At 33.9% G+C, this 16,998-nt stretch overlaps 1 protein-coding gene across 7 annotated transcripts in view; it reads right to left on the bottom strand.

Moving 5' to 3' along the window:
• The window catches only part of ARHGAP29 (Rho GTPase activating protein 29), a 108,202-nt gene that overhangs the window by 73,949 nt on the left and 17,255 nt on the right, over window positions 1–16,998 (bottom strand). For 5 of the 7 annotated variants that reach the window (XM_078332569.1, XM_017974961.4, XM_035252201.3 and 2 more), the window contains exon 3: window positions 7,654–7,788. In XM_078332569.1, the coding sequence (XP_078188695.1) occupies window positions 7,654–7,788 (135 nt within the window). Of the gene's footprint in view, window positions 1–6,041; window positions 6,151–7,653; window positions 7,789–16,998 lie in introns of all 7 variants that reach the window. The other 2 variants (XM_078332568.1, XM_078332567.1) reach the window with 1 other exon arrangement.

Here is a 16,998-nt window from a genome sequence, read left to right on the forward strand (position 1 = left end):
CTGGAAAACATGGTGAAACCCTGTCTCTACTAAAAATACAAAAATAATTAGCTGGGCATGGTGACAAGCCTGTAGTCCCAGCTACTTGGGAGACTGAGGCAGGAGAGTTGCTCTTGCTTGAACCCAGGAGGTGGAAGTTGCAGTGAGCCGAGATCACACCACTGCACACCAGCCTGGCGACAGAGCGAGACTCCGTCACCAAAATAAATAAATAAATAAAAATAATACGAATAATAATTGTAACAACTGTAGTGAAAAGAATAATTGTTGAATCAATTCAATATTTGAACTATCTTATCTTCATCCCTAGTTGAGTGAAGTTATAGCCATCTAATAAAAATTCCTATTAGTGGCTTTGCCTGACTTCAAAACAGCCCTAATATTTTAGAATCTAATATACTTCTCTTTTTTCCTCCTTCTCAGTGTTTCAAAGAAAAGTCTTTGGCTTCTTTCCAATAATAAATTTTCTTACTCTTTCCTACATTCTCCAAAACCCTATACCAACTTTACTCCTCCCTCATACCTTCATTATCTCCTTTCCAATTGAAATTTTTTCTTATGCTAACATACTCAAATCTTTACCATGTGAAAAAAAAAATGTTCATTTTACCATATTTCTCCTTAAAGCTACTATTCAATCCATTTACCATTTCTTCACTACCAAACTTCTATAAATAGGTCATGCTATGGCCTATATTGCCTTCCTTCCCAAGTTAACCTTAAATTCAAGATTTGGCTTTTCACCCGCTTTAATGGTTATCCCAGAGGCTGAAAAACTTTTTCTATAAAGGACCTGTAGTAATTTATTTTAGGCTTTTCAGGCCATACAGTCTGTTGTAACTACTCAATTCTGTTGAAAGGGGCCATAGATGATACATAAATGAGTAAGACTATGTTCCAATTAACCTTCATGTACAAAAATCAGGAAGCTGGCCAGATTTGGCCCACCAGCCCATTTGACAATCCCTGGTAAAGAGGATGGGTTCAAAGGTAGTCTGCCTAAGTTAAATCCTAACTCTGTCTCTTACAATGTTTTATAACTTAACCACTCTGTGCCTCAGTTTCCTCTTTTATAAAATGGGGATAAATACATACTTAGAGAACTGTTGTGAAGATTAAAGAACTTAGAAGAGAGCCTGTTATATAGAAGATGTTCAAAAGTGTTAGCTATTATTATCATATAATAGCACAAAACACTGTCAACAATAACCTCCTATCAGTCAAAATTAGAGGTCTTTTTCTCTTAAGTCTTCATGCTACTAAATCTTTTGGCAAGTTTCAACAACACTACCACTTGGTATGTGTGCAAAACTTGGACAAATGTCTCACTATGCCTCACTTTTCATCTCGCAAAATAAGAGGTGATATAACAGTAGAATATACCAATAAGAGGCTTTGGAGTTTCAGTCCTGAGTTCAAATCTGACTTCTACTATTTTGTGTGTTAGTCTGGATACATTACCTAACTTCAATTTCCTCATAAGCAAAACAGTATATTATTGAGAGGAATGACTGAGAAAACAAATGTGAAACACCCAGAGTACAGTGCTTGGAATCAGTAAACACAAGCTCTCTTCATCTGTTTAATATCTATCCGTGGACAATCTATACTTCATAGAGCTTTCTCCACTTAGCCTCTATAGTTCTCATACTGGCTTTCTTTATATACACTGCCCCCACAGAATCTCATCCATTTCCATACCTTTGAGGGAACAAAATCCTAAACTACCATTTAGGTTTAACCTCCGAGCTCCAGATTCACATTTCTAATAGGCTACTCTATTTCTTCTCCTACTTTCCACCTGCTATTTTCCATACAATCCTTAGCTCATTTAGCTTCACTTTCAAAAATGCCTCTAAAATCCATTTTCTTCCTTTCCATCCCCATTGCCACTGATTTAGTTCAAAAGCCCACATTTTACCTCTAGTCTGAACTATTTAACAACCCAATTGGTGTCTCTATCTCCACTCCATCCCCTCTATTAATAGTTCTTCAAAACCTCATTAAAATGTTGCTTAAGTTTTAAATAATTGCCTCCCTTGGGTTCTCTATTAAATCACAACACCGGGGCCGGGCACGGTGGCTCACACCGGTAATTCCCAGCACTTTGGGAGGTCGAGGCGGGTGGATCACCAGGTCAAGAGATCGAGACCATCCTGGTCAACATGGTGAAACCCTGTCTCTACTAAAAATATGAAAAATTAGCTGGGCATGGTGGCGCGTGCCTGTAATCCCAGCTACTTGGGAGGCTGAGGCAGGAGAATTGCCTGAACCCAGGAGGCGGAGGTTGTGGTGAGCCGAGATCACGCCATTGCACTCCAGCCTGGGTAACAAGAGCGAAACTCCATCTCAAAAAAAAAAAGTCTTCATGAAAAATAAACTTCTAAACAAAAAGTAATGGAAAGAGGAGCTACTCCTATTAGATACTAAAATGCCATAAAAACTACAATAAAAACTACCTGATAAATTTACTAGACACTCAGATACTTTACAATGTTTCTGAAGACTTAAATTTAACAAATGAAACCATGAAAACATCAGAAGAAGAAACAGTCAAGAATTCTATTATCTCAGAGCAGAGCAGTCTTTCCTAATACTTAAAACCCAGAAATCATAAGACTGAAAAATGTTAATGCAAAAATAAAAGACAAAAAATGAAGTAAAAAACATTTTCAACATTAATCAAAGACTAAAGGCTAATTTAGTAATACAAAGAGTTCCTACAAATCAATACTGAAAGAAGACCAATCAGCAAAAGAAAAACAGATAAAAGGTCAATCAACATAAAAATGGTATTGAAACAAATGAAAAGATACTCAAACTACACTGAAAATGAGAGAAATGCAAATCAAACCTAGACTGATACCACTTTTCACTAGCACACTGGATATCAGAGCTTTGTAACCAGTTCTGTTGGCAAAGGTGCAGGAAATCAGCCTCCAGTACTGCTATCAGAAGAGCAGAACCTGTATTGAGGGCATATGGTAACATCAAAAAATATAAACACACATGCTTGCTGATCCAGCAATTATCTATCCAGGAATTTGCATGACTATTTATTGAAGCATTGTTTGTAGTAAAGAAAAACAAAATGATTCAAACATCTATTAGCAGTTAACTGATTAAATAAATTATAGTACATCAGTATAATGGATAACTATACAGCTTAGAAAAAAACAAATGACAAGAATAAGGAAACCCGTTATTTGCAGATAACTCAGGACAATGAGCAAGGAGCAGAACACTACGATCTGTGTAAAAAGGAGGTTAAAAAAAGAATACATCCATGTATTTACTTGTATATGTATAATATATCTCTGAAAAAATACACAGAGACCAGTAAAGGTTGTTGCTTATCTAGGTAAAGGAATGATCGAAGGCAACAAAGAAACTTCGTTGTTGAATACCCTTTTTTACCATTTGCATTCTGTGTGAACAGTCTGTTAATAAAATCAAGTTTGCAAAACAGAAATACCAGGCTTCTACAATCTTGGAGGCTTGTAAGACTTAGTTTTCTTTTTTGTTTACCAATTTTTAAGTATAGGGTAAAATGTAGAACGTAAAAAACCTAAATTCAAGGTTATTTTCATTTATATTAGAAATAAGATTGACCAAAATAACTGAAAATAATAAAAACAAATACTCAGTACATAATAAATTACTGAGTTCTGAAGATACCTTTATCTCCTTTAAAAATAGGCTATATCTCTCTTACCATATTGGAAATATTTTGTCAGACTGAACTTCCTGCTTGGAAACAGAAGGACACACAGGAAATACAAATCACTACTAGAATGAATGGGAAAAAACTAGAGATGATTTTTCTTTTAAAGTTATTAAAAGGTAAACTCCACATTTAAAATAAAAAATATGGGTAAGATTCCAATTTCTCACTTATTATACAGAGGAGGCAGACACACTTCATGCATTCAGACCGGTGGTAATGCAAATAAGATTACACATCCCTGATTGTAAAGTTATTCTGTATTTTTTTCCTATTGTTTAGTAGATTTGAAAAAATGCAATTCATATGTAAGGTCTCCAAAGTCAGTCAAATACTTAGGTCACTGCTGTTTTTTAAATGTAATCAGAGATAAAATTAAATGATGGGGCTGGGCAGTGGCTCATGCCTGTAATCTCAGCACTTTGTGAGGCTGAGGCAGGCGGATCACTTGAGGTCAAAAGTTTGAGTCCTGCCTTACCAACATGGTGAAACCCCTAATCTCTACTAAAAATACAAAAATTGGTCAGGCATGGTGGAACATGCCTGTAATCCCAGCTACTTGGGAGGCTGAGGCAGGAGAATCGCTTGAACCCAGGAAACAGAAGCTGCAGTGAGCTGAGATCACACCACAGCACTCTGGCCTGTGTGACAAAGTGAGATATTGTCTCATTAAAAAAAAAACAACTCAATGATGGAACAGGTGTGGTGGCTCATGCCTGTAATCCCAGCTCCTCGGGAGGCTGAGGCAGGAGAATCGCTTGAACCGAGGAAACAGAAGCTGCAGTAAGCTGAGATCACACCACAGCCCTCTCTGGCCTGTGTGACAAAATGAGACACCGTCTCATAAAAAAAAAAAAGAACTCAATGATGGAACAGATGTGGTGGCTCATGCCTGTAATCGCAGCATTTTAGAGGCCAAGGTGGGAGGACAGCTTGAGGCCAGGAGTTCAGGATCAGCCTGGGCAACACAGCAAGATGCTGTCCCTATGAAAAATTTTTAAAATTTAAAAATCAGCTGGGAGAGTGATGGCTCATACCTATAGTCCCAGCTACCTGAGATGCTGAGGTAAGAGGACTGCTTGTGCTCAGGAATTTAAGATTACAGTGAGCTATGAACATGCTACTGCACTGCATGCAGCCTGAGCAACAGAGTGAGACCCCGTCTCTTTAAAAAAAAAAAACCAAAAAACTGAAACCTTAAATAATATAAAGGATCTCGATATTCCAGACAGCTTTCTGTCCCAGAAACTTTTCCTTTCTGAAATCGCTAATACTGCATGTTTATAGGTTTAAAGTATTTAGACTAGCTGGTACCAAACAGATACTCAAAAATGGATTCTACCTACCCTTTGCCTTCCCAGGTTTTGAAAACTAAATTACCATTAAATAAAATAATTAATTAAGTTCTGATTTGACCTCAGTTTTTCAAGTCACTGAATATTTTTTAATTGGAGTATCAATGATATTTTTAAATGGCCTCAAAAGTGAGATTTGGGGCAGGGAAAGAGGTTTTATTTTAAACCATATAAACTTAACACAAAGAAAACACAATATTTAAAGTGTTCTAGTCTCATGGAGTCCTACTGAAACAGAGGAAATTTCCCAGCAACAAAATAATCTTCCCCTTTTAAATGTCATCCAGCACAAAAGTAAAACAGTAGCAATAATCCCAAGTGTAAAGACAGTAATAGTGGAAAATAATATTCAGAAGATTGCTTTTCCTCAAAGACAAAAAGATCTTCAAGGTAGCTGAGAGAGCACTTTCTTCAAGTCTGTTTCTGGAATGTGGACACCAACTATTACATAGGCGCACTCCTTCCCCAGGACATCCTGACTGCACACAATAGCTACTGACAACAATTGAACTAGGTCGCTATTTCCAAGCATGGAAATTTTACTATCTATAGATACAAATTTCCCTGTCTAAGTAAAGTTAAATGGTACTTGTAAACAATCTATTTAGAAACAAATTTGGTTACTAAGCACATTTTAAAAAGTCAGGACAGAAGCTATCCATGTTTCCTATTTAAAATCATCTACATTTTTATCAGTGTTTGAAATACAGAAAAACGGAAACCATACAAACATGATAAATCTATGTCAAAAAGTGCTGAGGGGTAGGGTTCCTTAAGTGTATGAACTATATTTTCTAGACAAGGTTTTTCTTTTTTCTTTTCTTGCTTCATTCCTTGACACATGCCCTTTACCCTCTCCAAATATGATTTTGTTCACCAATCTCATCATGTTCTTCACACCCAGAGTTCTTGTATCAGAGCCCCATCCCCACCCACCCCAGTCCAGTTAATGCCTATTTTACCTTTGTGACTCAGGACGGGTAATCCCTTTCTCCAAAGAAGAGTTCCCTTTCCTCATTCAGCCTAGAGTTAGTTCCTCACTCAGTGCTCCCATGGTGCCTAGGCATACCTCTGTCACAGAATTGATCACAGGATTGCTGTTACGTTGTCTGTCTCTGCTACATCACTGCTACCTAAAGGTCTTAAAAGTAGTGACCTTTTGGTAGTTACATTACTTTGAATCCATTTACCTTATTGGTGGCCTTTAACACTGATAATCCGTTCTTAAAACCCTGCACTTTTAAAATTCCATTTCACCTCCTTCCAGGTCATCTTTCTACTTGTTATGTGTTTTTCCAATTCCTCTATGTCTTCTCTCTGTCCCTGGGATCTTACATCAGTCCTCTACTCTGCACACTCAGTTGATGTCATCCTTTTCTACTACCTATACATCAATAATTCCCAAGTCCATATCTTCAACACCAAACTTCTCCATAACCACTAACATTCAAGCTATGTTGTTTTGTCAAACTGACATCCATTTCCTCTTATATAACAAATCACATTTACCACTACCATACCCCTGCTTCTGCTCATTTAGCCCAACCCTCAGCTTCAGCCCTCATCTAGCCCATTATTCCTAGTACTCTCCTAATTAATTTCCCTGCCTCTTGTCTCATCTCTTCTCAAATACTCACTTCATTCTCAATCCTTCTTTTATATACTGCAACCCAAAATAATTTTCACAATTTTGAGTGGCAAGTCATTTCATTAGAGGATAATGGGCCAATTCTTCATGCTAAGTTTTACATATATGCTATAGATAAACACACACACACACACCCCTATACATATATATATATGATAAACTTATTTTATAATTTTAATTTCATTTTCACATTTAAAAATAAGGCCCCGGCCGGGCGCGGTGGCTCAAGCCTGTAATCCCAGCACTTTGGGAGGCCAAGGCGGGTGGATCACGAGGTCAAGAAATCGAGACCTTCCTGGTCAACATGGTGAAACCCCGTCTCTACTAAAAATACGAAAAATTAGCTGGGCATGGCGGCGCATGCCTGTAATCCCAGCTACTCGGGAGGCTGGGGCAGGAGAATTGCCTGAACCCAGGAGGCGGAGGTTGTGGTGAGCCGAGATTACGCCATTGCACTCCAACCTGGGTAACAAGAGTGAAACTCCATCTCAAAAAAAAAAATAAATAAAAATAAAAATAAGGCCCCAATTAAGCCTTCTTTTTCTCCATTTGAGTCCCTCTTTTAAGTAGTCACTACAGACTACCACCTTCCAACATCAATTTTCCTCACATAACAAAGATTTCTTGTACACTAATCACCTCGAAAGAGCATGCACTCATTCATAAAACTCAAATTTTAAACATTAGTTGTTTAGTTCAAGTTAGTCTTTATATAGTATTTGTTGCCAAATAAAATTAGTTCTTAAAAGGAAGAAAGCTTTAGGTATGACTTAGTGAAAATATTTCAGTATCAAAGTATATATAACTTCTTATTGACATACATCATACAAACGCCATGAGAGGAATTGGCTAACATTCATAATAGACCCAATATCACTTGGCTCCTTTTTGCCCATAGCAACCCGCTTTTACTATATCTTCCTTACCTTTTACTTTTGCAGTAAGCATTTCTGCAGCATTTTGAAGATCAACAGAATTGAGGTTCTGATGTTTATTCATTATAGACTTTAAAACACGGAGCAGTTCCTCTAGACGTATATGAATAACTTCTTTAAAAGAGTCTTTAAAAAGAAAAAAAAATTATTTCCAGAGCTAAGTTCCACAAATCTAATCTACAAAACATCCTCTGAAGCACATTTTAAGTAGAAGCATTGGTCACACAAATTTTGCCTACTATACGTTCATTTCTATTTTCACTGTTGCAATTACATACAATTTATACAGCCTTCAGGAAATCCTTAGTCATTTTAATTTATTAAAGATTTCAAAGGCTCTCACAGTTATGGTTAATTTAAGTACTACATTTTTCAGTTTTCTCAGTCTTAATATGTACTCCAGACTTTCCTTGAGGTAACTTTATAAGATACATTTTTCCCATCTTATAGTTTTACTATCATATACTTTTTAACATATCCAGTAATTCTCTTAGGCATATAAGGATCATCATTTAACCTATACATTTTTGAAATTATGACATAATTTACCTATAATAAAATGCACAGACCTTTAATGAGTTTTTGAGCGTTTTAGAAAAATTGAATTAGTTGCCAATGATGAAAAATCGAGGGATTGTTATACAAATTCCAGATTTTTGCCTACTCCTGAAAAATAAAAATCTTTATACTCAGGCCCACATTCCAGCTACTTGGCCACAGTAGCTGTTAACAGAGCAGTGCTGCTCTCTTAGATAGACGAGTTTCTTCTTAGAACCCACTCATTTTCTCCTAGCCTACTCCACTCATTTACATCATCCCAGGTCAGAGAGGTGCAGTCTTATGACCCATTAAATAAGATGACCATATAATTTATCATTCAAACCAAAATACTTTTGCTAGTGAAAAGGAGGATGCTACTCACAGTCATGCTAGTATAACAATCACATTCTGGGATCTTCATTCCAAGTAAACCAGAAAGTATAATCACCCTACCTTTAAAATCCCTGAAGTAATCCTCAAAAGTCTGACAAGACAACCACTTTAAGTACAGTACCCTTATATATCTTCTTTTCTGTAAACTTACACAGCATTGGTGTCTAATAAGAGTTAATATGTATTAAGCACTTACTATGTGCTAAGCAGTATTAAAAACAAAAGGATATTATTTCATTCAATGTGATACTGAATACTGTGATGGGTCACACTGAATGAGTATGTATATACACATATTTATAAATGTTTTTGTATGCAGTCATCTATATTTATATAAGTATATATTTCTATAAATATTTATATAGTATATATTGTGTACATATTTCTATGACTACATATATATGTGTATATACTTAAAAATATATGTACATATTTACATATACTTCATAAAATGCACACATAGAATATGTATGTCTATTTAAATATCTATATCTAAAAATATACACATATATAAATATGTGTATGTGTGTGTGTATACATATATATATATTTTTTTTTTTCTTTGCTTTGTTAACTGAGAGGGCCTAAAATAAATGACACTCAGTAGCAACAAGCACACTTAGCATCCTGATCTTGGTTTCTAAAACATTCTCCAATAAAAGTAACCAGGTATCCTTGGAGAAACAGCTGATTCTAGGACTGGGGCAGAAATGTTCAAGATAAGTAATAAGCATCTTATAACCAGAAAGGAAGGAAAAGCTTTAAAAAAAAACCTAACAACAACAAAACACCGCACAGTGAAGAGGGCATGTCAAAGGTGCACAGGAACCAACTGAAAGTTTCCAATGGCCAAAGCTGGAACGATTTGAGCAACAAATATAGCAGTATTGGATTACAACCTAAAGTATACAACAAATGTCCATGAGTCCATACTGACATAAATGATTGAATACATTAGTAAACAGGAGAAAAGAAACAAATATTTTGAGTAAAAGAACTGTAAATAATTTGTGCAAATACTTTGCTCTCAAGGTGAAACTAACTAACTTCTTCCAAAGAGTGTAGAATGGAAGGGAGGACAAAAAGAGTTTTGAAACTTGACAAATACTACTTAAGACAGGTGATCAAGGACAACATCAATAGTGAAAAATCATGTTCAAGGTAAATATCCTTGATATAAAGTGTTGAAAACAACACTTAACATCTGAGATCTTCCTCCCCATATGCCATAACCCCAATCTACTGAGGAGAAAAACATCAGGCAAATTCTAATCAAGGGCTATCTTACAGAATACCTAATCAGTATTCCTTAAAACAAAATTGAGGAAAGTTTGAGAAGCTTACAGCCAAGGAAGACCTAAGGAGAAACAACAACTAAATGTAATATGATAGGATTCTGGAAGATAATAAAGAATAGTAGGGGAAATTTATGGAAACATGAATAAACTATAGACACTAGTTAATAATAATGCATTATTATTACTGATTATCAAACACTGGCTCATTAACTCTAAGAGATGTAAGATGTTAATACAGTATATAGGACTGTATGGGAACTTGGTACTATTATCTCAATTTTTCTGTAAATCTGAAACTGTTTTAAAAAATAAAGTCTATTTTAAAAATGAAATATAAGTGGCTAAAAGATTGTAGGAATTTTATGTGCTGTTGAAATTTTCCCCATAAACATATAATTTTAAAACCTGATTTACAAATTTTGTAATTCTTAGGGAAAATGTAAATATGCAGTTTAAATAATTGATTTAATAACTATCACTATTTTATCATTTTTATAACTGGTAATGCTAGTTTGGTAGGTTTACTTAATTGAGGCAATACAGTATAGCGGTTGAAAAGCATAGTCTCTGAAACCAGATTCCCTGACTTTGAATTCTAACTCCATGGATGAGAAACCTTGGGCAAGTTACTTAGCCCCTCTCTACCTCAGTTTCCTCACCTATAAAGAGAAGATAATGGTAGCTAGTTCACAGGGTGTTGGGTTAAATGAATTAAAACACATAAAGCACTTAGAACAATGGCTGGAACACAGAAAGCCCTTCATAAATGTTTGCAGCTATTTTTAGTTGGTGCAAAAGTAATTGTGGATTTGGCCATTAAAAAATTATGTATCTACATACAAATACATATATATGTATGTGTCTGTATACATATAATATTTATATAGTCAAAACCACAATTACTTTTGCACCAACACAATACTTTATGCAGCAGTAGAAACAAGTTAATGATATAGGTTAGCTCTGAAATGAAACCTAGCAGATATGAAATAAATAAAACTTCTGGGAAAATAATATAATTTGAATAGCTGTAATAAATTATAAAACCTTCCTTTTCTTTATTTACTTTTATTATTATTATTATTATTATTTTTGAGTTGGAGTCTTGCTCTGTTGCTTGGGCTGGAGTGCCATGGCACAATCCTGGCTCAGTGCAACCTCCACTTCCCGGATTCAAGCGGTTCTCCTGCCTCAGCCTCCCAAGTAGCTGGGATTACAGGTGCCTGCCATGGGGTTTGACTATGTTGGTCAAGCTGGTCTCAAACTTTTGACCTCAGATGATCCACCCACCTACGCCTCCCAAAGTACTGGGATTACAGGTGTGAGTCACGGCGCCTGGTCTGTAAAACCTTCCTGACTTGCTATTTTTTTCCCCCAGTTTTGTACAGCAAAATCTCTTATTTGGCACATACATAACTAAATAAAGCTGGTATATGCTAGTTCTTCTGCTGACTTATCCAAAACCAAGGTGGAGTGATTATCATCACAGAGAGTTACACTGCCCTCTTTTTGAAACCTAATGTATGTTAGTCTTAGAGAAGAAAAAGTTATTTCTATCCCCCATTCTAATGTTTTACAATAAAACCTTCAGATATTAAGAATATACTTAGGAAACATTAAATCTCAGGCCAAAAGAGCTTGATTTTCAGAGCGCCAACAACAATCATCAATTTTCAAAATTAGCATTGGGCAAAAACAACAAAATACTAATGGCCTAAATATTTAAACAAAACAAGGTAATACTGTGGTCTTCTCAGAGTCAAGGAAATTAAACATGTAGAAATCCATATATTTCTAAATTTTTTTTAAATGGAGACGGGGTTTTACCACGTTGGTCAGGTTGGTCTCAATCTCCTGACCTCTGGTGATCCACTCACCTCAGCCTCCCAAAGTACTGGGATTACAGGTGTGAACCACTGCGCCCAGCCTTATTTCTAAAATTATTAAATGCTTTTCAATTTTCTCAGTTTTAATTTCTAGTAGATGCAACCCACATAAAAACTCTTTGGGCTCTTCAGTAATTTTTTTTAACAGTGTAAAAAAGTCCTGGGAGTCCCTGCTATAGTTTTTCTTAAGCATCACTTCATCCAATCTATCCCTGGATCTCAAGCAAAAAAAAAATTAAATAAATCACTGCAACTGCAAAACACTTCAATTAACTGGTGGCAACACAAATGGTCTACGAACTTGAAATTCCATTTTTTCCTACAAGGTACCCCTAATAAACAGATCTTGAAGTTATCCCAAATTAACATACTAAAAAAATAGCATCAGAATTATTTTAGTAAGAAGTTTAAAAGCTCCTTAATTTGCACTATAGAGAAATCAATCTTGTTAATTCAGCTTAACCTCTTTAGGGAAAGCAATGAAAATAAGAAGGAAAAATGTTTCAGAACTTATCACTAGCAAACTCCTAATTTTTGCTGTAATGACTTTTGAAGTTAAGGATAAAAGTGAAGCCTGAGAAACAGCAACTTACTTTATTCAGCTACCAGGGATTATGAAAATAATAACAACTGACATTTGAAAATGCTTATTCTAAGAGCTTTATATACATAAACTTATTTAATCTTCACCAAAAAAAAATTATCTCCTTTTAATAGACACAAAAACGAATATAGAAGAAGAAGATAAATAACTTACCCAGGGCTACCGACAACAAGCAAGTGGCAGAATGAGGATTCCACCTCAGGTATCATGGGTCTAGAATTTGTGCTCCTAATCACTATGATATATTGCCAGATGGTTGAAGAAATTAAGCTTAATGACAAGTACTCTGTGATCTGCAATTTAACAGGCTTTAATTTCTAATGAATATGCTATTACTACTATAAACAGTGTTAAATGATAGAAACCATTCTAGACAAATGGAGAAGAGGAATTTAATGCACCGAGAACAGGTATAGGTGTAATAAATGAGTTACTTGTATTTCATACTTTGTTTCTCTAAGATTCATTTCATACCTTCTAGTCACTAAACAATAATCTATTCACATTAACTTCTAGGTGATATCCATTAGCAATCACTTCGAAAAACATTTATTTCTAGAATAAGACAGGGCAGTACACATCTGAGGCTAGCAGCTTAATGTTTCTAATGCCCACATCTTCCTATGTATTCTCCCTGGAAAAAACGGAGTTAATCTACAAGACAAGGTTTCAATGAAGACTTTGCAAATTAATGCAGGACCTCTCTCATAACAGAATACATTATTCAATGGTATTAAGTTTTTCATTTAATGAAAAGTTCAATAAAACCTTTTTCTTCAAACTAATTGTTCAATAAAATTTGTTTCAGAAAGTTAACATACTATTTCTGACTATAGTCTTATAAAAACAATTCATCAGATGCTATCACTTATGAGGTCAGCATTACTTTTTTTTAAAACAATATAAAGGTGATACACTCTTAAATTAGAAAGCATTTTTTTTAAAAAATAAAAAGTACTTGACTAGTTTATCTGAAATTGAAATTAAATAATTGAAAGATATTTTTCAAAAAATTGAAAAACAATATGAAATTTTTAATCTTCCTTTCTAGCCTATTTAAAAAACAAACAAAAAGACCCCAGAAAAACAAGTCACCATAGTCACAATTGTAAGCTTTCATTAAAATTCATTTTAAAATAGTACTATATAATAAAAAAGCTGTAAGAAATATTAGACTGATTTTCCCTCAAATATATTTTTAAATGGCAGTTAATACTTCCAAGCACTGAGTAGAACAGTTAGATATTCTGCATTGTTCTTTCTACCCCAATTAAAAAGTCTTTACACTTGCCACATTCCCAGAGTTTGAGCTTCCTTGAATGATATTCCAAGTGCAAATGGAGAGGTATCTCACAAGGATAGGCTTTAAAATTATTATATAAGCTTGAAAGCACTTATGAATCTGTTATTTGGAATTTAGAACACATTATTCCACAGGAGGAAACCATAAACCTGAATTGGTACTTACACTGCACATATATTAATCCACAGTATTATAATTAAACACAAGGTGCATATGCATCACTGAGTGCCTTCAGCATTTTAATATGATAGAAAATTTACGCTGTAATTATTCCTAATGTACCTTAATGACACTGGATAGAAATCTAAAACTTCAAATTCCACATTTGCTACTTGTATGAGACTACAAGGTAACCTCCTTCTAGAGGTTAAGTAGTGGAAAGAGAACTATCGAACTCTATCACTTAACTTACCCTAGCAAGAACAGAATAATTTCAGTCCTCTAATCTTCCACAGTAAGCTCTCCATTTTTATTTGTAAATTTGAAAATTAGAGATAAACACATCTTAACCCTGTTGGGAGCACAGAGCTCTTTGGCAGACATTTATATTTTTTTCTAATCTGTTCCTCAATGACTATTACAATATGAGCTTCATATTCTCACTTGAGAAATTTTCATAAATTTGTTTTTATAGGTCTAAACTGCCAACATTCAGAACAATGTATAATCTCCGACTCTAATCAAACTTTGAATTGCAGAATCGTAAAACTGATAGCATCTGGCACGAGTGCCTCATTCTTAACAAAAAATTAAATGACAAGCCATATTCCAAAGCTAGTCAGTAGAACTAGGCCTAGAAAGTAGATTCTGATTCTCTTTTCAGAGCTTTTGCTGCCATCCTTTACTACAAATTTAACCAAACCGTGTAACTGCCTATTATTTATCAGCAATAAGATGTTGATGAAATCACATAAGTTATGCATACATCCCATCTGTGATACAGAGTTAAAGGTATCTGCCTTTGAGGGGACTGGATGATTAAGCTCATTTGTATGACATAGTACTCTGTAAAATGAAAAGCACCATATACAATTATAAATCATTTCTAACTATTTGGGAAAAGTAAAATGTGGCCATAAACCAATCGTGAAGCTGTTTATCTAAGACTAGCCTCAACCATATGATTAAATATCTGAGGTAAAAGTCAAGTTACTGCACTTACTGCTTCAGTTAGTAATAAAGGTATTAATATATAAAAGTTATTAGAGAGAAAATGGTATTCTGATTAGAGCAAAAGATGATTTAATTGTGTATCTACAGTCTTTATTCTTAGAGCTACCTTTTTAGCTTAACAATTAACGTCAACTAAAATTTTAAACATTTTACCTTTCCTGAAGATTACATCTCATGAGATCTTTGTAATACTTTTAGCAAGTAAATAAGGAATAGTCTGATTTACTCTAAGAAACTGAAAATCATCATCAAAATGAAAAACAAGCACAATATTATATAGCATTTCCTTATGTTTATAATGAGGTCCATTTATGTTTATAAAACAAAAAGGTTCCATCAACTCAAATTAACTAGTTTATTTCTGGAATTTGATAACACTATTTCAAAGATAGAAAAAACAAATTCTTGTTAAATCCAAAATTCATCCTGACATGGCAAACATATATCTTTTTAATTCTGATTGAAGACCAATACTGAGTTGGTTATCAAAAAAAGTTTATCCATTTTGTAATGAATTTGCTGGCCATTACACACTTTTTGATAATGTCCTTATGAATTTTTAAAATTAAATTTCAGTGAATATATTTCTATACATATCCTTTTACCTCCAGAGGTAGTCTCTATATCTTATTTTTTTCTTTTCTCACTTAGGATCAACTTTCAATCCTCATCCTTCAGTATTCACTGAATTGTCTGCTCACAATTTAAAACTCCTATAAAAATTTTTTTGGAGATAAGAAGTAGTCCAACTTGTTTTAAATTACCATTACTTTAAATCTGTGACACAAGGAATAATTACATAAAATGAAGATTTTTTAGGAGATAGAAATCTCTTATAGAAAATAACTAAAAACAAATAGAAATCCTAACTAGAAATCTTATTTATACTAATATAAATGCATTTAAATTGATTCATTAAATAAAATCAGGTGTTAGGGGGATGGAGAGGAATTAAAAAACAAAATCAGGTTTCATACCTTAAATCAAGGTAAATGACTTGTCAACTAATCCATCATTTTAAATTTCACCTTAAAAATTAACCCAGTTAATGAACTGTATATCAAGAAGTATAAATTTTATTGTTTGTAAATTTAAAAAATTAACCCAGTTAAGAACAAATTGTTATTGCAAAGCTATGCTTCTTTAAATAAATGGCAAATGTATCATTTTGGTAACAAATTTGCTACCATTATAATACTTAATGTATTTAGGGTATCCTTCCATAATAACTTTAGGTAACTTTACTGCCATTTAATTATCCATTAGACTTCAAAATCAAGCTATTAAAATGAATGGGAGTATGAACAACTTTTCTAATAATATTTATGCAGTCTCAAAAAAAAAACTTATGTGACTGTTGTTTTAAGGAAAACTCAAATACTAATACTTTAAGGCTTCAATTTCAGTCATTTTGGGCATTTCAACCTGAAAATAAACAGATTAAAAATAAACTCAAATTTACTATAAGCACAAGATACAATTTTAGTTTCTGTTTTTCAAAATGTACATCAGAAAATAAGTATTTAACTTATACACATACACAGAAATATTTATTGAAAGCTTACAAATTTCTATAAAGCCCCAGGAGGTCTCATATAAGAAACACTGAGAATCTTTGTTTTTATATTTAGACATACCATTATGAATATGGAAATGAAACTGCCATTTATCACAAAAGAATAGAAGCTGTTTCTGTAACTATTAATTATCAATGTCATCAAAGTTAGACATAAGAGGCACTAAACACTGAAAGAAAGGTACTAGGAATGAGTCAGAGTAAAGTCTTTTACTTTAGGAGAACAGAGTCTCATGCGCCATTATCCATTTCTAACTAGACAGAAAATTCTGTGATCAGCCCTTAATTCAAGATGTTACATATCAGCAAAACAGAATTAAGTCTGATTTTTATTTAAGAAAAAAAAATCACTCGAATGCAGTTATTTTAGATGCCAAACTTCATCTAAAATGTGAAAAGCTGAATTTAGGTAATAGTGTCAACAATGTAAATAATAAACATTAGTCTTCCTATTAAAGACCAGTCAATGCACTGTGTTACCATTAACAAAAAGATTAAAATCCCAATGATCTCAAATTTTCCTATGTAAAATGGACCCAACCACAGGAATCAAAGACATTTTT

This window comes from Callithrix jacchus, chromosome 7, assembly GCF_049354715.1.
Source record: "Callithrix jacchus isolate 240 chromosome 7, calJac240_pri, whole genome shotgun sequence".
Classification (NCBI taxonomy): domain Eukaryota; kingdom Metazoa; phylum Chordata; class Mammalia; order Primates; family Cebidae; genus Callithrix; species Callithrix jacchus.